The sequence below is a fragment of the Hyperoodon ampullatus genome, assembly GCF_949752795.1.
Source record: "Hyperoodon ampullatus genome assembly, chromosome: 2".
NCBI lineage: Eukaryota > Metazoa > Chordata > Mammalia > Artiodactyla > Ziphiidae > Hyperoodon > Hyperoodon ampullatus.
The window spans coordinates 97,536,635-97,558,705 of record NC_136915.1 but is presented as its reverse complement, the minus strand read 5'-3'; the positions used below and the strand labels follow the sequence as shown (position 1 = coordinate 97,558,705).

Here is a 22,071-nt window from a genome sequence, read left to right as displayed (position 1 = left end):
GTGGTTAGGACTCCACGCTTCCACTACAGGGGGCACGGGTTCAATCCCTGCTTGAGGAACTAAGATCCCGCAAGTCATGCAGTGCAAACAAAAAATAAAAGAATTTGAATAATTACCTAATTTCTTACATTGATAAAATCTTGACCAAAGGACAGTCCTCCTCTGTCTGGGAAGCTGTCTTTTTCTCTTCATGAGGAACAAGTAAAGTGGTGAGGGATGGAGACACCTCACAGCCAGCCACATCAGACCAATCAACCTTGGCAGTCAATGAAATGACACATGTTGATGCCAGAGCACCCCCAGAGTCTACATTTATATAGTATTTTTTAATCTTTCCAAAGCAGTTTTTGCTATGGCTGAGTTTAGCCAAGAGGGTGAGCTGATAAAGAGAACAGATCTGAGGAAGACTACTGAGAGTTCTCCCCTGTATTTTGGCCTGTGCCAAGCCCTGTCTCTGTGCTTGAAACGTTTTGATACTCCTTTCTCCATCATCCCAAGGAATCCGTGGCTGCATCTCTTCAACCCTCCCCTTCCCGCTTCCCCAACCCCCCAGGGAGTTCCATAGGTTCTGGCCAAAATGTGCAGTTTTGTCTGCCATGTCTTGCAGCTCTTCCCCTAGCTCCTCTTAGGTGGCACTGCAGGAGAATGGATGAGGTTAATACGATGGTTACCTTTTAGAACAGAAAATGGGAGTCCAGTGGATTGCCCAGTCTAGTCTCTCTTCCATCTGATGTCTCAAACTCCTTCCCTTTCTGCAGTTGTAGCTCTTGTACCCCTAATCTTGTCTCCCGGGCAACCACTGGTGAAGCTTCACTTTTCCCACCCACACTTCAGAAAAGGCTCAGGCCCATGCAGTAGTATGGTTAGCTCTTCTGGTCTGGCTACAGTGAGCCTATGCTGGATGCTTCCTCTCCCCAGGCTTGAGAGAGGAAAGCTAAAGCAGCTGCCACGTCAAGCCCTTTCATCAGGCTTATATTACTGTTGTGTGGAAAACATGAAGTGTTTTCCTGCCCTGAGGGCTTCCAGTCGACATAGGCTTTGTTACAGTCCCACAATCACAGAGGGCATGGAGAGAACCAACCTTTAGGACATGAGGCCCTGCAGGAACTTCTAGGTGCCCTACAGCACTGACATACATAAGGTGAGAGTCACTGACCCCAAAGTTGGGGGGTGTGTATGCATGTGCATGCCCATACAAACATACAGGTTGGGGAGCACTGTAGCTGGATAGAACTTTGTGCTGCTTTTCCTTCACCTCCCACTGCTCCTTCACTTGGCCGTAGTTTGCTTTAGGCGTGGCCTAAGTAGAAAGGCTGAGCCCAGTCTTGGGCATCCTTAGAAAGCACTGTGAGATAAGTGGGAATCTGCTTTAAAGAGAGGGGTGCTGGGGGCCTCTTATGTATACTCAGTGAGACAAAGTTGAATCCTCTGGTACCGGAGACTAGCCTGAAGTAGCTACTTAATCTGCTTTTAACAGAGGTTTAAAAAATCTGGGGGGCTTCCCTGGTGGCACAGTGGTTGAGAGTCCGCCTGCCAATGCAGGGGACATGCCCCGGTCCGGGAAGATCCCACATGCTGCGGAGCAGCTGGGCCCGTGAGTCATGGCCGTTGAGCCTGCGCGTCCGGAGCCTGTGCTCCGCAACGGGAGAGGCCACAACAGTGAGAGGCCCGCATACCGCAAAAAAAAAATCTGGGAAATTCTAATAGGTAGATTAAAAACTGGAACTTATTCCCTGCACATTGGTAACTTAGTCAAGCCTTCTGGGTGGGTGGGTGGGTAGGGAGAAGGTGGACTTACTGGAGGGAATGGAGGGAATCTGTCTGCTTTAAGCTTAGCCCAGTGCTGGAGACTGTCTACATCAAACCACCCTCCAGGGCAGTTCTGGGGCACTATTCTCCTGCCTTTCAGCTGTGTCTTCTCTGTGCCTATGCTTTGCTGAGGCCATGACCGCAATGCCTGACTAGTGTTTCATTCCTGGATCCCAGGATAGGGAAAAATAAAATAAAATAAAACCCACCAAGATTAAAAAACAAATACTGAAGCCTCTGCGCTCCTGGGGTGCCTGCCTCTGTGTCCACTCCAGGCAGATTGCTGGCTGTTCTCAGACCAATGGAATGGAAAGTATCCTTCTCCTAATTTAAACATAACTGCTTTCATGGCGCATGTATGTGTGTGTGCATGCGCGTGTGTGTTTTAATTCCAATAAAGTCCTTTGAGGAGGAAGGGGCTGTGATCCTACTCCAAGAGCCTGAAACAAGGAAGGAGAAACAAACCCGTGAACAAGCCAGGGGTTGTGTCTCACAGCTCCCCACCTCCACCCTGTGCCTGGGTGAGGGCCTGAGGCAGCCTGTGGCTATGGGGGAAACCAGAGGGTTGGTGTGGCAGTGCTGTGTCCATTGCTGTTGCTCCTCCCTTCCTGGATTGTCTGCTCCACCTTTCCCTCAGAAGAGCAGAATTAGGTAGGAGAAATTTAGATAGACTTGTGACCAGGAGCTCCAGACTAAGACCAGCTCCAGGAACTTCAGGCTGGACCTGGGGGATAACTGACTCCCAGATTTGCAATCAGCCCCGTGACTTGAAAGCACGAGCTGGCAGCACTCAGGGCAAGCTTCACTAGAGTCATAGCCTCGGTGGCATTCCTGACCTTGTATCTAGGAGGAAATGTCTGTGTTCTCCAGTGATGGCCAGCAACACAACTTCTCTGAGACTTGGGTCCTCTAAGCATCACTATCCATAACTGTTTATTGCCTCCCTAAAAGAAGCATAAAACCCAGAGCCAGGCTGAGTGAAAGAGAGATAAGGACAAGCACATAATACCACCTGTTGACATCTGTTTAATGCTTTGAACTTCCCAATGCCTGTTAACATTGCATTCTGTCATCTAGCGCTCACAACATCCCTGTGAGATAGGTCAAGCAGTAAGTGATTTGCCTGTGGCCACACCAGTGTTAGGAGCTGGGTAAACCCAGACTGCAGGTTTCCTACCTCCCAGGTCGATTCACTTTTCACTTCATGATATGTAGACTCTTTATGCCAACCAGACGCAGGGCAGCGGGAGCACTGAACCAGATGCCTCCCTGCTCCCTAAGCCTGCAGAGGGCCACCAGAAATGCTGAGGGAGTCAGGGGTGTCCCCTGGAGGCCAAGACAGGTCAACAGAAGGAAGGGCAGGAGTACTAGAAGTTCAAGGTCAACAGCCACCACTACCAGTGTCAGTGGAGCATGCACTACGTTCCCTACATCTTGACCTTTGTCAGGTGAACAGGCCTTATTAGTTTACTCAGAGGATGCTCAGGGCCCACTCCCAGAGGAAGGATAAGGCTTGGCTGGGAGGTGAGACTCCTGACCCCTCATCCCTCTGCAGCTCAAGAAGAGGGGGAAGGTGAGGGCTGGCTGACTCAGCCTGCAAGTGCTTAGAGATCTGGAGCTGAAAGGCCCCAGCACTGTTCAGCTAATGATTATTGTTAACTCTGAACGGGCCTTGGCATAGCAGCCAGCTGGCTCAGGGAGAATGCCTGGATCGCCCACGGTGAGGTTTTAAAAACAAGACCCATAGCAGCCATGCCCAGGGATGGAAGGGTGGGGACGATGAGAAGAAAGGGACAGGCCAGTGTCAGGGAGTGGGGAGAGGTAGTCTGTGCTGTGAGAGGGTGCGGACAGAGGAGGCACAGGCTGGCAAGAGATAGCAGCCTACCTTCGATGCAGCTGAAAAGCCAAGAAGGTGAGGCTGGGAGACTTCCCCAGACAGAGCTCCTGCCATTCAACACCACCCCCCAGCCAGGGGCAGGGCAGGGGGAAGTGTTGGGGTGGGAAAGCGGTGGCTATGGGAAAGATGGGGGCTTCGGGGTGGTATGTGAACCCAGAATGGTGATCCTATTACCATTTGGATTTAGATACAAAAAGCATCTATATTTCTAATGTCCTCAAGGCTGAGTTTGAATGTAATCATATTTGGAATCCGGACTTAGTGAGCTTGATATGCAAATTTGTGCAAATGACACAGAATTAAAAAAAACTTGAACACCCTGGCTTTTTTAAAAAAAAGGCAAAACAGGCTGGCTACTAGCAGCTTTCCCTAGTTAGGGGACAAGGGCAAAAGGGCAGCCATTTGCTTCTCCCCCAAGGCCTCTGCCTCACTCCTGAGGAGCCCAGATAATACCCCAGATGGGGAGATACAGGGAGGTGGGGGGATAGAGGGTGTAGGGAGGAGGAAACACACAAGCAAGAGGCATATGCAGCCGTCAGCCCCCGAGATCCCAGCTGGAGGAAGAGTGCCCTGGCACTGAGGTCTAATGGTTGTCCAGCTGCTGCCCCAGGATGTGAGGGCAGGTGGTGATGGAAGGAGAAAGGAGGGGAGCGGAGGGAAGTCCCCCTACAATCTGGCCAGCTGGGAAGAAGGACTCCTCCTGGCGACCCCCTCCCTATACTGCAATCAGACTGGCTAAGCAGGAGACCACCTGTGCCCCCCTCTCTGCCCTGTGCCTCTGCCCCCCACCCCCCGAGGCCTACCGGTCACAGAAGTGACAGCTGGGAACCCTTCCTCCTGCGGAATATAAATGACTTCCCCCTTCCTCCCAGGGCTGGGAATAGACATCAGCTGGCACTGCCCACGCAAACTGCCGGCTGTCAGCCAGCCTGCCCGCTCACCAGCCCCCGCACCACCTGGGAGGAGGCAACACCTCAGGCAGGCTCGGGCTTTATGGTGTTGCCTGCTTGGCTCCCAGAGCAAGCTGGTGAACCCCACCCAGCCTTCCTACCCTGCTATAGACAGAGTAAGACTCCCAGCACTGACTGTGGTGGGCAAGCGGAGATGGGCTTCCTAATCAAAGCGACCCTCAGTGAGAATCTCCTCCATGCAGCCCCAGCAACCATCTCTCCCAAGTTCAGAACACACTGAGGAGTTGGAGAGGGGAGAGAGGGCAATGAAAAAGACAGGAACAATCACCCTCTGCATAGCAGGGGTCCCCCTTGAGATGCTCAGGGTCTGGAGAACTCCTAGGAGATGACACCTGACCCGCGAGGATCCTAGCGAGGTCCGCTCAGAGGACCCCTCTGCCCCTGCAGTTCTCACTCCTGTACTGTTGAATCATACCAACCTCCCTGCTGTTTCTGAGCCACCCAGAGAGGAGGTCTTGAATCTTCTAAAGACCTGAGATATCCAAAATATTGCTATCTAGGAACACCTACCCCTGCTCCCGGGACCTAGAGCTCCAGGCCCTACACCTCAGGCCTCCCAGAGTTCCCACTGAGCTCTCTCTACCAGCCTTAACACCAATTTCCTGGCTCAGCCATTTTCAGTATTTGCCATGGTCTACGGAGGTCCCAGCTCCCCGACTGAGCCAGACGACAGTTAACCAATCTAGCATCCAGCCCTTATCACCGATGGCAGTCTGGGGAACTACTGATACTTTCAGTTTGGAACAAGGAGGGGTCTCTGCAGGGAAGAGAGCCCAGCCCTCATTTGCCAGCTGGCACCAAATTCAGCCCCCTCCTGGGCCAAAGAGCTGGCAAGAGACGACACTTGAGGAAAGCTTAGCTGACGAGGGGAGAAGGGGAACCAGAGACACACTGTTTTCTCTTAGATCAGAAGAGCCCTGCCCCATTTCCTTGACTCTTATTTTGTTCTAACAGCTTCGGAAGAGCTCCATGAAGCTATGTGCTAAGGCAAGGACCTGAGCCCTAAGAAGGACAAAACATGAGATGCTCAGGATTACTTTGCCACTGAGAATGGATGTCTCACAGCCCTCAAGCCCAGATCCTGAAGTGAGCTGAAGGAAGTTCTTAGCTGGGCTAAGAAGCCCAGCCAAGAGCCAAGGCTTAGTTAAGCCAATGCCCTTTTGCTCCTCCAAAAGTTTTAAAGTGACTTTAGTGCCTTTACTGTCTTGATGTTCTGGAGACCCTCACCTGGGCCCCTTCTCTCCACAGTGCCTGACCCCTTGTCCCCTGGTGCAGGGGCCAAATCGGCACAGATTCCTGAAAGGCCACGAGAGCAGACCTGTCCCTCCAGAGGGGTAAGGAGACAATGAATGTAAGAATTACACCCTGAGTCTGCTGACTGGGCCAGCCCATGGTTCAGACCTGGGAGGGTGTTCTGTGACATCAACTTGACAGACACTGAATGTTAAGAGAGATTGTTTAGAAACAATCACTCATTACACAGATGAGGAAACTGAGGTCCTGAGACATGTGACTCACATAAGGTCCCACAATAGAGTGTACAAGGACCATACCCCATAAACAAGACCCACTGGCTCTCTCCACTACACTGCTTTCTCAAAGTGACCCAAAGAGCCATAGCTGTCATTCATAAGTTACAGGAATCCAACTTTTCACCAGGCATGCAAGCAAGAAATGACTGCCAGCACCATCACCACCACCACCCAACACTTCTGTCTCCCATCAAGAGTGGAGGCTTCAGGATCAAGCTCCCCATCACCTTTCACTTGCGCCCCATACATTTCCCCATTTTGGCCCACTGAGTCATCTGTCAGCAACAGCAGTTTGGGTTTCTGAAGCCCCTAACCCAGCTAAGAAATACAAAAACCCTACCACTTCTGAAGTGGATCCCTGAAGGTCACCAAAGGAACCACTGAAGTCCAAGTCAAGTGTCCCATTTTGATTCAGTTTGGAGGAATTCACATTTCCATTTTCTTCCTTGGCAAGTAGGAGCTGGAGATCTGGTGCATGATTACCAGGGCTGGATAGAGGGGCAGCGCCAGGCACAGGTACCAGGCTGCACCTTTGATCTGGGCCTGGAACCACACAGAATGCATACCCAGGAGCACTGTTACTGTAGCCATTAGGTAGATCACCAGTCCACATGTCAGATGGTAGAGCTTGAGGCGAGCCACCCTTGAGACCCTGGCTGCCCGGGGACAGAGGAGGCAGAGCCCACACAGTGCCTGGACGCTAGTGGCCAGCAATGTCAGAGCCCCTACCCAGCTGTGCCAGGACACCAGGTGGGGCAGCTCACTGCGGGTCCTGCTGGAGACGATAAAGCCCAGGCCCAGGGCTGCGCAGAGGATGGCTACAGTCTGCCCCGCCCAATGGAGTCGGATCCGGGCCTTTCGGGAGCAGAAGAAGAACAGGGAGTGCTCAGGCGAGAAGAGTAGGATGGCCTCAGCCATGCAGAGGCAGAACTGTGAACACAGGAGAGGGCCAGTGAGCCTCAGACCCAGCTTGGAGGCCTAAGAAAAAAGAGGTGCCCTCATACATCCAAACAAGGAGGACAGAGGGTGGGGGCTAAAGAACTCCCACCAGGACCACCTGCCACACAGGTCAGCATTTATGGGCAGAACTAGGAATCCATGCTAGAGCGGAAGTCTCATCATTCAGGCTGACATCATGCCCCCACCTCCACCACAGACAGTGACCCTCATTTCTTGACCAATGGGAACAGCAAATGTTAAACTTTCTCCTGAACTTTGGGGTAGGGAGCAACTGGATTACACCCCTTCCACTTCCTCCTTTCAGGCCCTAATGGAGAAAAAAATGGTATCTTCCATGTCCTCCCACCCCCTTAAACCACCTGACTACCTACAGCCCAGCCCTCCATGTTTCCTGATCTCACAGGTTGCAGGGAAAGATGGGGCCCTGGGCATTTCCCCCCACCTCTCTGAGCCTCAGAAAGGCTAAGCCTTCTGAAGGCTGGATGCTTCCTTAGGGGCATATCCAAACAAATCACCTGCAGAAAGAAGCCCAAACTCACCGCCAAGGCCATGAATACAGGGTGCCAGGAGAAAAGACCTAAGAATCAAAGAGAACAGACTGACGACTGGGCACCGTTGTTTCTACCCCTGTGGCTGGCTGGAGCCCAAAGAATCTGGCTGGAGGGGAAAGGTCAGAGTAGTGTCTCCAACCCTAATGGGTCATCAGGAACTCCAGGCAAAGTGGAGCAGCCAAGAGGGCAAACATACCACTTTGGCCTGGGTTCCCCATTCAGCACCTCGCAGCTACCAGCCCGGTCCTAGAACAGACCTTGGCATCCCTCCTTTACTTGTATCATCCACGAGGGGCTTTGCTTATGATGAACTAGTGAGTTCCGTTCACTTCAGTCCCCTCCTCTCCTCCCAAAGCCCCACCCTTCCAGGCCCCACCCCCAAGGCCACGCCCCGCCACGCCCTTACTACCCCTCCACAGTCCGCCCATCCACTGCTAGGGTCCCCACTACACGCCTCTTAGCGCTCCCAAGCGCTGCCCCTCCAGCATCTCGGCTCCGCCCCCTTCCCCGCCCCGCCTTGCACACTTACTGGTTCCTGGTCGGGACAGCACTGTCAGAAAGATGGTGAAGCCCAAAGCGACCAGGTGCGCCAAGATCCCACTGCCTCTCCGCAGCCACCGGGTCAGTCTCGGCTCCCTCTGTGGAGCGGGAACCAGACCTACCTCCAGGGACTGCATGGCGGTGCCCAGCCGCCCCACACTTGCAGCTGCCAGGGCACGTCTTCCGGGTTTGCGATCGCGGAGGCGGCCTCGGCTGCGGGAAAGGCTCCTCCCCGGGACGCCGCCGGCAATGCGGCGGTTCGTCCACAGCGCCCTCTGGGGGCTGGGGGAAAGCGCATCCGTCCTGGAGAGCCCCGAGGGCAGAAGGCGAGTGGACAGCTCGGGGCCCACCGTGTGTCTTCTGCCCAACTCATGTGTATCTTTATGTCTACCCGGGCTGACGGGGCTTATGTCTCAAATAGCCTGTGGAAACTACATTTACGACAACTTATTTCACCCGAATCACAGATTTGGTATACTGAACCAAGGGTGTGAAACCAGTGTTTTGAACAGTTTTCCAGAAATACTGGATTTCCCTGGTTGCCCACTCTCTCCTGCCACCTCTTCTTCTGTCTTGTTAAGGGAATAAGATCCCTCCCTGCCTAAAAGCAAGGAGACTGAAAGGAGAGGAGAAGGCTAAAAATTAGAGCCCTGTGCCTGGTGAATTCAGGTTTGAGGACCAAAGGAGGGACATGCAACAGTCGTATCCCCTGTCTGCACAGTAGCTGTTGTCCCCAGTGAGACAAATGGAAAAACTAGGGCACTCCCAGCCCTTGCCGCCTCCACACCATCTGCTCAGCCCTGGGGAGCCAGGCGAACCTGAGGGGCTAGGGCCTCCCACACAGCTGCTGCCTCCCACACCAAGGGAAGTTCTGTAAGTGAGGATACCTTTCCCTGGAGAAAGAGACCAAAACCAGGCCGTCCCACAGAAATCAGGGACATCCTGAGTGCCATTACCAACTCAAGCTCCAGTGGTTGAGAAAATAAGGCTACTAGTAAGAGGCAGGAAGGGCGGAAAGGGCTGAAGAAACTGAAGCAGTAATTCAGAGACAGGACGGAGGAGCAGGATTGCTGGAAGACCAGAAAAGGGCCACAGGTGGACATCCACAGACCTTCAAGGCCAAGATCCAAGAGTAGAGCCAGAGGGGTGGCTTCCCTCCCCCATCAAGTTTCCTTTCCCAGTGGGACTGTAGTCCCCTTGCTTGCTCCGAGCCACATGCCTCCTCATCCTAAGACTCCCCCAGTGATACAACCCCCAGCCATTTCCACAGACTAAAAGGACAAAAATATACGAGTGTAAGAGATTTTTTTTGCAGGCAAGTGACGGGAGCTGGAGTCTGACTGCCTATCATCTCAGCCTCCTGGGGAGCAGTTGGGGACAGTAAGGACACTCATTTTGTTACATTTCTTTCCTTCCTTTTCTACGTTTCTGTTTTTATATTTTCTTAGCAGCAACAGAACAGGGAGACAATCTTGAGGTATTTTAAAGAGTTTTTTTTTCTTAAAAAAAATAATATAAAGTTATAAAAAGCGGCAGCAGCCTGGGGCCCGGATCTGGAGGGGAGGAGGTGCTGGCGGCTCCATCGCAGTGGGCAGGCACTTTCTTGTTAATGGGCTTTTGACTGTAGGAAGACAAGAGGCAAGAGACAGGGTCGGGCTGGGGGTCTAACTAACTGTCCTCCTATCCAGCAAACTATGTGGGCCAGAAAAGCTAAGGCTTGATTTCCTCCTGCTGGTCTTGTGAGTAAAGCTGGGCAAGGGGGAGAATGAATGCCAGCCCAGCAGAGGCAGCCTGGAGATCACCCATGCACACGTGTGACAAAAACACACTCAGGCCCCATGCAGCTGTCAAACTTACTACTTTCATATGGGCACCAAAGGTGTTGGTATGCATCTGGCCAGTGCCTAAACCAGGAGGGCATCTCCCCTTCCCACCTCCAATACGTTCCTCCTGGCCAAGGTCATATGGATAGCTCATAGCATGCTACTCCAGGGCTCCCATCAGAAGAGGCAAATAAACCTTGGCTGCTGGCTTTACCAGAAACCCTGGAGAGCTTGCCTGGCACCTCAAAACCTGGCAATGGGTATATGTATAAGGTGGGCGGACATGCATATGGGGACCTTGGGTTATGTCCCTGCCCTTTCATGCCCTGATGCCCAGGGGCAAAACCAATGAACAAGACCAGCCCACCCAGCCTGTGCGCAGCGTGTTAGGCCACAGCTCAGGGACCCAAGCTCAACCCCACTGCCCAAACCTTTCTTATCAGAGCTCATGGAGTCCAGCTTCCTCTCCTTCAGGGAACAGAGGTAGCTCCAAGTCCCGGAGTAAGGGCCACAGCCAATTCAGAAAGTGGCCCTTTGATTAAAGCAAGCAGGGGAAGGGGGAGAGGCACAGGCAACATCTCCTTAGCCCAAAGGAGAGGGCTGGGGATAGGGGAAGGCCCACCAAGCAAAAGCTGGGGTCACCTCTCCCTAGAGCAGATGGCCCAGGAACTCTCTCTCAACTTCCCCAGTCTTCCCTTCCCTGCACAGACGTTTACTTAAGCACCTCTTTTTGTCAGGTGCCTGTGCACTCCAACCTCATCCATCCTGACCCTTCCCCGCCCCTGCTCTTCAGGGAGCTGGGCTGGTACCTTCAGTGTAGAACACTTCTCCTCAAAGGCCAGGGCTGGACCCGGCTTCTTGCGGCGCACAGAGCAGGCCGCGTCGGCAGGGGCACCAGCCTGGCAGTGCTTGGCCTTCACTGGCCGGCAGTAAGTGGCCATGTTTTTCCGCTTCTTGGCTACCTCCTCCTCAGAGAGGCAGTTAGTTGGCAGGGCCTTGGCCGGTTGTCCAGCCGCTCCCTGGTTGTCCAGCTGAGAAGCCTTGACTGGCGTGGGGGGTTGATGAGGGGAACCCCGACAGTCCAGGGGCCCTGCCCGCTTCACTCTTGGCTCCACCGTCCCATTGAGCCCCATGCCCAGGCCTGTTTTAGTCTTGGCCGAGAGGCCCCGGCAGCCAGAGGGTTTGCCCTTTCCAGTGGGCTCCAGGACGCAGGTCCGTTTGAAAGTGGTGGGCCCAGGGGATAACTTTCGCTTTCGAGAAGGAGCCTCCACCTCGAGCCCGTCCTTGCCTTTGGATGACTTGCTGGCCTTGGAAGATGGGAGCTTGCTGAAGGACGGGGAAGGTGTGTTGGCAGGCAGTGGTGAGGTGATAGCCTGGCTCCCGCCCATGCACTCCGCCTGGCTGCAGGCGGCTGCCACGTTGGGGGAGCCTGCAGGGTAGCCAGGGCCAAGGCTGTCCTTGGTGGGGGGCATGGAGGCTGGGCAGGTGGGTCTGGGGGGTGGGCCTGGAAGGCGGGGACAGCTGCCCGTAGAGGATGGGCTCAGGGGAGCAGATGGCGGGGAGCTGACAAGGTGGGATGGAGGCTCAGCCGCCGGGGGGATTTTCCTGCAGCAAGAAGAGAGCCCCACTGTGATGCCAAGCAAGCAAGAAGGCCTCCCCACCAACATACAAGTCTTTCCACCCACGTAGAAATGGCCCACAGAGCCCTGGCAGTGCCGCCCTCTGCTGGGAAACGCTGGAACTGAGGGATAGGAAGAAGGCACAGGGAAAGGCAGGAATGAATTAATATACAGACCCTTTAAAAAACTCACTTTAAATCTCAGGTTGGACACCCCCTATCCCTACTTACCCAAAAGGTACTGGAAGTGATTGGTGAGAGTTAAGATTCACTCCCAGGCGACCCATTCAGGCCCTGCCTTAGCCCAGCTCCAGGCTGCCAAGTTTCCCCCACCTCCTTTTCACCCTACCTGGGGTCTTCCTGGCAAACAGTCAAGCCACATCTATAGGTATGTGTGACGAATTAGGGGTTCTGAAGCCCGTGTATGCCTGGGGCCTGGGAAGGGAGGTTCTGGGGCTGAGAGACTCACTTCCACATGTGTGAGCTGAGATGCCGTTCCAGCATAGAGCTCAGTGCCGAGCAGAACCGGTCCAGCCGGCGGCTAAACACGTAGCACCCTGGACTCACCAGCCGGCTCCCAAAGGTGCAGAACTGGAGGCAGAAGGAAGGCATATGGTTAAAGGGGCCTGAAATACAGGGAGGGCACCTTCACGTAGGATGTGACCTCCTCCCCACATTGTGGGCCAGGAGGACTGGCCCCCCACCCCCAGGTCCCTGCCCCAGGTCCTTACCGCCTGCGGCCGAGGGGGCCTGGTTGCATAATGGCAGTCAGTGGGGAGGTGGAGGTCATCAGATGTCCCCTCCTCCTCACTCTCCTCGCTGGAGGCCTGGGCACCACCCCGGGGCAGGGGGAAGGGGAACAGGCCTGGGTCCCCATCACCACCACAAGGGCCTTCATCATCCAACTCACTCTCAGAGGAGGCCCGGGATCTGGAAGGGCCAAAGGGGATGTGAGGGCGATGTGATGAGAGTGGGTCACGGTGGGTGTGTCCCTGAACCTGCCAAGCTCAAAAAGTCGGGGCAGACACCTTGCTGGGCGATCAGACAAAGAGGAAGGAGGACAGGAAGGGAGGGAACAACAGAGCTCACAGAGTAAGAGCCAGAAAGATCAGGGGCCACAGCTCCCAAGGGGTTTTCTCCCCAGCTCCTTCACTTCCCAGGCCCTGCCTCCTCAGGGGGAAAATCTGCTCCACATTGGCCTCCTCCAGAAAATCTGAGTATAACCGCACCCAGCTCTGGTCAGCCCAGTCAATTTTCTCAACCCCCTTCTTGCATCACATATTCCTGTGAGCCTATCTGTGAGCTGAGCCTATGTTTCGTGTCTGCCCCTCACGTTACAGGCAGAGATGCGTGTGTGTCTCCTTCCGCAAGGCAGGCTCTCCCTGGGTTCCAGTGCAGCCTCTGCACACGAAGGGGCCAGTGAATAAATAAACAGTAGGACTGCCTCACCCAGGACCCTGACCCTTTTGGCTCCCCAATTACCACTTTTGGCCTGTTGGAAGCAGCTGGGAAAATGTCTTTTCCTGGGTGTTGGAACACTACAGAGAGCCTGGGGTACTGCGGTATGCCGGGTTAGGAACAGGGAGTCACCCACCTCCACACCACCGCCAGGGGCCCCTCCCCACACACTCAGGGTGGAGTGAGCAGCATCTTCCAGGGCACTCCCTGGGCCTGTCTCCAGGGGTTCCTGATGGCCTGGGGCCAAGTGTCCCCAGGCAAGATGGGCGCTGGATCCTGGACGTACCTGGGCAGTGCACAGTATGGGTAGGTCTGCTTGGCACGAGCAGAGAAGGTGCTGCTGGGAGCAGCCACTGCTGCCACAACTTGGACTGAGGAGGGGGGCTCCTGGGAGGGGCGCTCAAGAGCTGCCTCCTTGCGCCCTGGGCTCTTCTCCTTGGGAGACTCCCCTTTGCGGGAGTTGGCCTTCAGCTCTGCCACCAGCACATCAAAGTCCTTGGCTCGGCCCTGGACTTCCCTGCGCTGGTGCACGGAGTGGATCTAGAACACAGCAGGGGGGAGGGTGGGGAGGGGCTGAGCAGAGGTGAGGGGCAGCGGTGTGCTCTGGCCTGGGCAAGTGAAGAGACTGGGCGTGTGAGTGTGGGTGTGTTTGTGTGTCCTTGTTTCACTTCCTGACAGGGCCAGAACCCTCCTCTGGAGAGGGGGATGTGGAAGCCACCCCCTGCCCGCTGTCCCCACCTTGGGCCCAGTGTGGGCAGCCTCCCCTCCCCTTGCCTGGTCTGGGCTTAACCCCCATCCCTTCAGCTGGATTTTGGATGAGATCTCACTTGCTATCCCTGCCCAGGGCCCGTGTCTGTGCTGTCCTCCCTCACTATGCAGAGGGACTGGGGGTTACCTTGCAGGTCAGCAGGCGGGTACAGATCTTTTTGGTCTCTGGATTTATTACCCCACACTGCCTGTTGAGGTCGCACTCCTTCCCTGTGGGGAAAGCGGTTCCCATGAACCCCAAGGCCATTTCTGGGAGGGTCTGGCGTCTTCAGGCCAAAGGCCTGGGAAGAGCTGGGCCTAAGGCAGGAGAGCCTCTGGGCCTCGAGTCTGGGGCTGCAGCCTTCCAGAGATACTCCTCTGGGCATCAGCAGCTCTCTGCTGGGTGTAAGAACCATCCCGTCCCCATGCCAGCCCAGGCACTCCTTTGGGGGGCCCCAAGTCTCAAACAGGGCAACATGTACCAGGAAACAAAAGCAGCTACAGGCATCCGGGATGCCAGGGAAACCAGCTATGGGAGGCTTCTGGTGCCCTGGATCTAGATGAGAAAAGAGATAAAGTTCAACAGCCCAAGGTGAGGAAAAATGCCTTCACCTGCTTAGGCACAGGCTCCCATGGCCTTAATCAGGAGACCTGGGCTGAAGAGAATCTTCCAAGAGAATAAGCAGGTCAAGTGAGTGTCCATGTCAAGGGATGACAGGGGCTCCTGTACCCTGGCACCCTGTGATGGCCAAGCCCACCCTTTCCTGACCCCCTCTCCATCAGGCCCAAGGACAAAGCAGTCCAAAGGAGTCCCCACTCTACCTTCCTGACCCCAAGACCACGACTACTCACGAGCCATCTTCCGGTGGGTTTTAGGGGGCAGCCTGGCCCCACCAGGCTCCTTTTCAGATGGGCTGCCTTCAGCCCGGTGAATGGGGCCCTCGCTGGGGGTTATCTCGATGCTCCCTCTGCCAGGAAATTCTTTAGAAGGGGATGCCATGGGGTTTTTTCCAGGGGAGTCCTTGGTGAGGCCAGCCGGCTGGCTGAGGAAAGCAGAGGGCGGAGCCACCCTGATTCCGTGTCCATCGGGCTTCGGGAGACTGGACATCTTTTCCAGATTCACCACAGGCACGAAAAGGCTATACATGGAGAGAGGGTGCAGGCTGGGAGGTAGGGAGGCTGGGCCTGGGCCCCAGACTCTAGCCCAGAGCCATCTCCTTTCCCAGCCCTGGAACTTGGGTGGGCTCCTGCAGGGGTGCAGAACATGGGAAAAGGGGACCCCATATTCCCTGGAGCGAGTAGAAGGGAGCTGCAGAGAGAGATGTCCGCCTCCCGCAGTGAGCAGTGTCCATCGCCCCACAGCTGCCTCCATGTGTGCCAACCCCTCCCTGGGCTAGGGTCAGGGCTTGTCTCAGGGAGTCTCCAGCCTTTCCTTACCAGAGGTTGTCCTTCTGGGTCTTCTCAGGAGGCTGGTGGCCACGGCTCCGGGACCCCTGGCCCTTCTCCCTGGAGGAGGTTTTGGTGGAACCTGGGGCCCTACAAGCTGGGCCCTGACCGTTCACTACATGGCATTTCTGAGAGCTGGCAGGGGCTGGAGGTGGGGGTGGGGCCCGGGCGTAAAGCTTGCTGAGCGGCCCATGTCTTCTTTCTGTCACCAGGAGGTGGAGAGAGCAATTGAGGTGAGTGGCATCAACTGTCTCCTTCCCCAACCTCCTAACCCTGATCACAGACTCATGATAGAGAACCTGGAGTTTCCAAAGCTTAGGTTTTAAATTTGCCTCCTTCCCATTTGAATTTGAGCCTTCAAGACTCAAAATTCTAGGAATCAGCTTCCTGAACCTCTTAGCTCTTCCCAGATGCTAGAACTTTACTCCACCAGATGCTGAAAGGTTGCTTAAACAATAACCCCAACCAACCACAATCTGTGAAGCTCCCCGCCTCCACCTTCTTATTCCCAAAGCCTCCCTCCATTACCCACATGACCTCCCAATTGGCCCTGTCCTCAGAGTTCCATGTTCCACCTTCCCCTGTCCCCTCTATCTCCTCCCGAGGGCTCCCCTCACCGCAGTGCTTCTGGAAAGCTTGAGGCTTCACCACTTGGCTGCAATGGTTACATACAACCAAATAGAAGTCGTCATGGGCAGGGCAGTGCCCGAAGATGGACATGTCTGCAATGACAGAAGCCCTTATCACTGGGGCTGAGGACACCAGATTTTCCCTGTAAGATCAGAGAACACTCCCACCCACCACTGAGATGACACTTCCCCTCCCAGCTGATATGACAAGCTTTATATTGGATGCTTCCAGCTTCCAGAGTTCAATCTAACCAGTCCCTAAGAATGCGGGCTTTCAGGTGAGTGGGCACCAAACACCAATGATTAGGATCTCCCTCAATAAGTCACAGGAGCCAGGGGAACAGGCTGACTCAGACCTATCAAAGTGAGAATTCCCAGACCTGCTGCTTCAGGCAGCCACCTCCTGGGCTGTGGTGGAAGAAGGGAAGGTGGTCCTGTCTGCCCTGGGCCCCAGCCCCAGTATGTGTCAACTCGCACCTTCTTTAATGAGGGTCATGGCATCCAACTTCTTCAGGTTTTTGTTACTCTCCTCCAACTCAGCCCCTGGAGGAGAAACACAGCTCAGAAGGACCACCCCCATCCCAGAAGCCCCATCTTCCATCCGACCAGGTCCTGGGGCCAAGCAGGAGGAAGCTCTCACTCCTTGACAAGCACCTGGTGCTCAGGACCACTTGGAGAACCTTTCAGTGGATCTTTCTCAAGTGCCCATTCTTCCTTCACCTGCTACCTCTGGAATGAGCTGGCCCCATTAGGAGGGATCCAGCCACCTTTCTTATGGATCCTTCATTCCAAGGTACAGTTCAGGATTCCACTGCTGACTAGTTGGGTGACTATGGGTAATTATCTCTTCTGGGCCTGCTTCCCCATTTAAACGGGAAACAGTCCTTAACATATTTTACTACAGATCCCCGAGTCCCTTCTTGAGATTTCTCAGATAGGTCCTTTCTGCTTTTCTGTGGCATCCCAAACAGATACTCTCCTAGGCCCCCATCCCCAATTTTGTTCCACCTGGGTTGCCATGGCATTGTCAAAGTTACACCCAGCTTCTCAGGTCCTGCACTGATAGGATGGCCACAGAGCAGAGAAACTGCTGTCTTAGGGCCCTTCAGCATCTTCAAAGTCCCCTTGATCAGCTATGCAAGCCCTTTTCCTCTTAAGAGGGGGTTTGGGCAAGGGTTGCCCTTGTACCTCAGTTTCTAGGTTGATGACAAAAACGTTTTAGCTGTGCAAAGCAGCTCTTTCCCCATCCCCCTATCTTACTCCTCTCCCCTCCCTCCTCTACGCCCCCTCCCTGTCCCTTGGAAAAAAAAATCAATTCTGAGTCACCAAACCCGTCTGATTCCATTTCCGGTTCTCAATGCACCCAGACCCTGACAATGGCCCCATCCTTGCCCACCCAGCATGGGGCAGTTCTGGGGTGGCCTGAGGCTCCCACTTAGGTCTGCTTCTGACACCTACTAACAGACGTGCACCTTTCTAGAATGAGAAGAATACTGACAGTCTTATATAATCTCCAGATATGAGGGGTGGTGGGTTAGGCATGCAAGAAACAAGGGGCAGCTCCCACTCTTAAGTCCATTAAAATGCAGTGATGGACAGAACTGAGCTGGGAGTTGGACGTCTCAGAGGAGAACAAGTGTCATCAGAGACCGCTCCATGTGGTCTCCTCCTCCACCTCTTCTCACTTTCAAACTTCTTCAGGGGTGTGATGCCTGCTGTCACCCCAAAGGCCACGAGGCCAGATGCCCCCTGGGGCCCAGGAGACAAAGATCAGGAGAAGGGGCTGTCAGCCCGCTCACCAAAAGCACTCAGGGGCCTAGAGAAGGTGGGGGTCAGGGGAGAGAGCCCGGGAGGCAGGGCAAGAGGCCCGGGAAAGGACGGAGGGTTGGAGGCATGTATGGATGGACGGAGGAGGGAGGAAGGGAGGATGGATGGATGGATGGACCGACGAACTAATGCGGAGGAGGCGGGGGTCTAGTGGCACTGCAGCCGACAGGCAAACGCCGAAAAGGAGCAAAAGGTGTAGGGCAGAAGGCGAAGGAACAAGGGGGGTTGGGAGGGGGGCACAGAAGTGGGGTGCGTGGGAAACACGTGGAGAGGACTGTTGCGGATGGGGAAAGCTTGAGGCAGGTGCAGGAGGGGCGGAAGCTGGAGGACAGCAGGCAAGAAGAAACATAAAAGCCAGCAGATGTGGGGGCAGGTACTGGGCAACTGCAGAGGCAGAGGTGGGCAGGGTGGGCTGCTAGAGGAGAGGCGGCGCTAGGACCCGGAGGCGCGAAGGTGGCGGAGCGGGCGGGCACTAGGACCCGGCGGGTCCTTTGTTTGGGGGGCCGGGGAGCCGGACGGCGGCTCCCGTCGGCAGCTCCCCTCTGTTGGCGGGGGCCCGGAGGGGGGGAGGGGAGACAGTGATGGGGTCTTCAGACTCTAGGGGTGCTTCACTCACCGTCGGCCGCGGGCAGCTCGGCCCGCTCCACCCACGAGCTCCAGCTCTGTCCCGCGAAGTCATCGAGACTCGGCACCCGCCGCTCCAGAGCGGCCATTGCTGCCGCCGCGCGTTCACGCACCGCCATCACCGCCGCGGACGCGCGCCCGCCCCGGCGCCGCCGCTGCGCGGCCCCCTCCCCCCATCCCTGCCGCGGGCACGCCTCCCCTCTCCCTCCCACCTTTCCAGCTCACTCTTTGCGCAAGCGCAGCACTGGTTGCCTTCCCCTCACTCTCCCTGCCGCATAGCCTTCTGGGAAACGTAGGCTTAGAGGTGGTGAGGTTGCCTACTGAGCTTGACGAGAGAGCCCCTCCAAAATGCACAATTGCGGGGGAAAAAGAGACCAAAGCCCCAGGACCTCTGCTCCTAACCGTTGTGAACACATTCTTTGTGCTACCAGCCCACTCTCTTAAGTTCGCTGCACACAAACCCCAGTCCCAAACCTCTCTCTGCCCAAGATGCCCCTTTAAACCGTGCCTCCGCCAGCTGGCTGGCGCCCATTCCCGGGCTGGCGGCCACGAAGCGACTTCGCTTCCCCGTAGATCGAATGCGGTAGGTGCAGGGAGGTGGGCGCTGTGAATCAGAAGGGCAAAGGGAGGGGGTTCTGTAGGATGTGCTGAAGGACACAGGGGTTGGAGTGGGGGGAGGGTCCTCAACTCTCGGGTTGTGCCTCCTGTGTGGGAAACCCACGCTTCCCTGACGCAGAGCAGAGGGTTGAAGTGGCGTTGTCTGGGTTTGGGAGGACCTAGCTGAGCTGACCGGGATCACCTGTCAGGATGACAGAAGGCTATCTCCGAGCCAGAGCCAGCCCCGGAACTGGGGTGGCCCGAGGCTGCTGGTGTTTGCAGCATCTCTGCTGATCCGTCTTTCTCCTCATGAGCACTGCGATCGATACCCTGTACCGCCTCTTCCCAAACCCTGGCTGGACCCTGACTCCATCCATCCCTTTGGCTTCTTTTTCTAACGAATATTTTCTCTGCTGGCAGGGCTGCTACCAGAGCAGCCTCCCTGGGCACAGGGAGATTTCTCATCAGATCTGTCATTTTCCTTGCTAAGGCCTGGAAAATACCTTAATCATCCACCTCTTTCTCTTTTCTCAGCTGATAACATTCCTTCCCACCCTCACATAATCAAGAGACAAAAGCCTGCCCCCCACCCCATCACTTCAGAAAAGAGATACTAATTCTCTTTTCCCTCCTCAACCCCTTACACCTCACCACATATTCATTCTTTCATCTAAGGGGAAACCAAACTGGAGGCGAATAAGTCAAGGTCTGTGACTTCAAGACCTCAGACTGTCTTCTCATTTTCACCCAGGGAAGGTTTAAGTACTTCAAGGATAATCTCTGAGGGTAGAGATTCTTAACCTGAGAACCATGGATGATTCCTAGGGGGAGTGGGAAACTGGTGACATTGAACGTAATATTGTGCCCAAGTGTATTTTTCTAGGGAATGTAAATGTAGCCTGTGACTGTTTGTCAGAAGGGGCATAGAGGTGCAAGTTTGTTCAGCAAGAACCTTTATAGTTAAAAGGGCAAAGCACGTGGCCCTCAACTCCTGACAGGAAGCTTGTCTAGGTCACAGATGGTAGGAGAGTAAGTGGAAACAGCATTGTGGAAGCCAATATCTCTCGCCTTCTGAGTTTGCTCTAAATTTACTAATGTCTCAGTTACTTTGGACTAATTTGTGCCACCAAAAGAGATGTTGCCAGACTGGGGTCCGCCAGGAACAACTCCTCAGCCTGCAGACTATCGCTGGGAGTGCAGAGTGGAGAGGAGTGGAATGATGTTTTGGTGGAAATGCTGATATTTGTCCAAGAACTTAAAGCAAGGAGAGGAGGAGGAAAAAAGTCCCCAGAAGGGCTACGTTCTTGGCTCCTTCATGGCAAATGCTTGAAGCACTGTTTATTCAAATGTATAATAACAAGCACCAGAAAACAACATGCAACATTCTCCCCCACCCCTGATCTTCAATCCCAGAAGAAGGACACCTATGATCATGATAGTGGAGGGGACTCATGTTCAGGAAAGGTCCTAGGTGGGCACCCTGGCAGGGTCAGAGTTTACTAGGGCAAAGGGCAAGTGCCCTGCCTGTTGGCCTCCTGCGGCAACTGGAGAAACCAGCACCTTCTACCTCAGGCCCCACTAGGCAAAGTGGTGATGCCAGCCCTAGTTGGAAGGGACATGAGTCCTGTGAGGACAGCCGCGCACTCAGCATTTGACCCAGCCCAGCCCTCTGAAGGTAATGAGGTGAAGTAGCCTTTCCTCTTAGGGTGGCTACGGAGAGAGAGGCCATAGCCTAAATCAAGGCTCTTCAGGCTGAGAATACGCCAGCCTCTTGAAGAGGAGAAAGAGCCTTCTCTGCTCTAGGGAGAGTTCTGGGCTAGGAGTCCTTGGCAGGAGTGCATACTCACCCACCCCCTTTCCCTAGCTGAAGGGCCAATTAGTAACTTAGGCCCCCAAATGAGAACACCTTATCCATCACATTTCAGATAAATTACAAATACGTACACAGAATCCAAACAAAGTTCCAGTAGAAGCTGCTCACAGACCCTCACAGGGGCCAGCCTGAAGAAAACTGAAGGTCATCCCTTTGTTCTCTGTGTCTCTGGAGCTGTGGGCAAAACTGTCTCCCCTTGTCCTTGAGTAATCATGGGGACAGCTCAGGACAGAGAGGTTCAGACTTAGAAACACCCTTATCCCCATCTCCTATCTTCCCTCCTCAAATGCCTTCCCCCAAATCTGAAAAACAAAACAAAACACCTAATTTTTCACTGAAGGACTCTGGAGCATTTGAAGATGTAAACCTCACACTCTCCTGTCAAGTGGGGAAACTGACCCAAAGAGGAAATGATTGTCCCGAAGTCAAAGGTCCTGCCGCCTGGGTACCCCAGTAATGCATACGTTACAATGGAGGGTGCTGAGGAAGGTGAGGAGGTTGGAGGGGTTGACTCAGTCCTGAGGAGAGACTGGCACAGGGCACATTTACCTTTGGGATGACATCTGGGCTAACTGGCACTGGATTGGAAAATGGCTGGATTCTGCCTTCTTCCTTCTTCCCTGGGCAGCCCTATGGCCAAGGCAGACTGAAATGTTTTGAGCTGGATGGGAGACAGATGGCCCTTATCCAGTCAGCACTGACTCTTGGGCCCTGGGGTCCGCAGGGGGACTGAGGAGGTGTCAGGAAGGGGAGACACACCAAAGACAAATATGGAACTGGGTCCCGAAGTGAACAAGTACCAAGAGCATCAGCCTGCCCTGGACTGGGGTGGGCGTGTAGGGGGGATAGAGCTTGGAACAGATGCGGAAGCAGGGGAGGAATGGCGGGCAAAGGGAGAGGGCGTGTTCTTTCGTAAAGGTGAGAAGGGGAAGTATGAAACGGGCCAGAGAAGGAGCAGGGCGGGAAAAAAACGAGCAGAGAGTGAGGAAGAAATGGGCCCATCCGTCCATGTCCTGGGGCTCTGGGGCAACTTAGACTCATGATGGTCCTTTCTTACCCTTTCAAAGCCCCTATCTGGCCCTACAGGAATGAAAGGAAGGCCTGGACAGACTTTGAAAAGGATCTTGAATGCCTCAGACCCAAGAGGCTGGGGAAGGGAGAGGGAGAGA

The 22,071-nt window shown here is 54.8% G+C and overlaps 2 protein-coding genes across 5 annotated transcripts; both read right to left on the bottom strand.

The window, feature by feature from the left end:
* Positions 1-6,635: 6,635 nt before the first annotated feature.
* Positions 6,636-8,444, bottom strand: CYB561D1 (cytochrome b561 family member D1; the record flags this gene model as incomplete). Of its 3 annotated transcripts, none has more annotated exons than XM_079698708.1 (3): positions 6,636-7,139; positions 7,709-7,746; positions 8,250-8,444. In XM_079698708.1, the coding sequence occupies 3 exons, from the start codon at positions 8,395-8,397 to the stop codon at positions 6,636-6,638; spliced, it is 690 nt and encodes a 229-aa protein (XP_079554834.1). The 3 variants fall into 3 exon arrangements, with proteins under 3 accessions (XP_079554834.1, XP_079554833.1, XP_079554832.1); XM_079698707.1 differs by having other exon boundaries at positions 7,685-7,746; positions 8,250-8,397; XM_079698706.1 differs by lacking the exon at positions 7,709-7,746 and having other exon boundaries at positions 8,176-8,397.
* Positions 8,445-9,742: 1,298 nt separating this feature from the next.
* ATXN7L2 (ataxin 7 like 2) lies at positions 9,743-18,551 on the bottom strand (the record flags this gene model as incomplete). Of its 2 annotated transcripts, XM_079696620.1 has the most annotated exons (11): positions 9,743-9,881; positions 10,893-11,688; positions 12,171-12,292; positions 12,433-12,631; positions 13,446-13,699; positions 14,055-14,137; positions 14,759-15,045; positions 15,344-15,554; positions 15,970-16,074; positions 16,459-16,524; positions 18,425-18,551. In XM_079696620.1, 11 exons carry the CDS (start codon positions 18,549-18,551, stop codon positions 9,867-9,869), a joined length of 2,265 nt encoding a protein of 754 aa, XP_079552746.1. The 2 variants fall into 2 exon arrangements, with proteins under 2 accessions (XP_079552746.1, XP_079552745.1); XM_079696619.1 differs by lacking the exon at positions 9,743-9,881 and having other exon boundaries at positions 10,800-11,688.
* Positions 18,552-22,071: the final 3,520 nt, after the last annotated feature.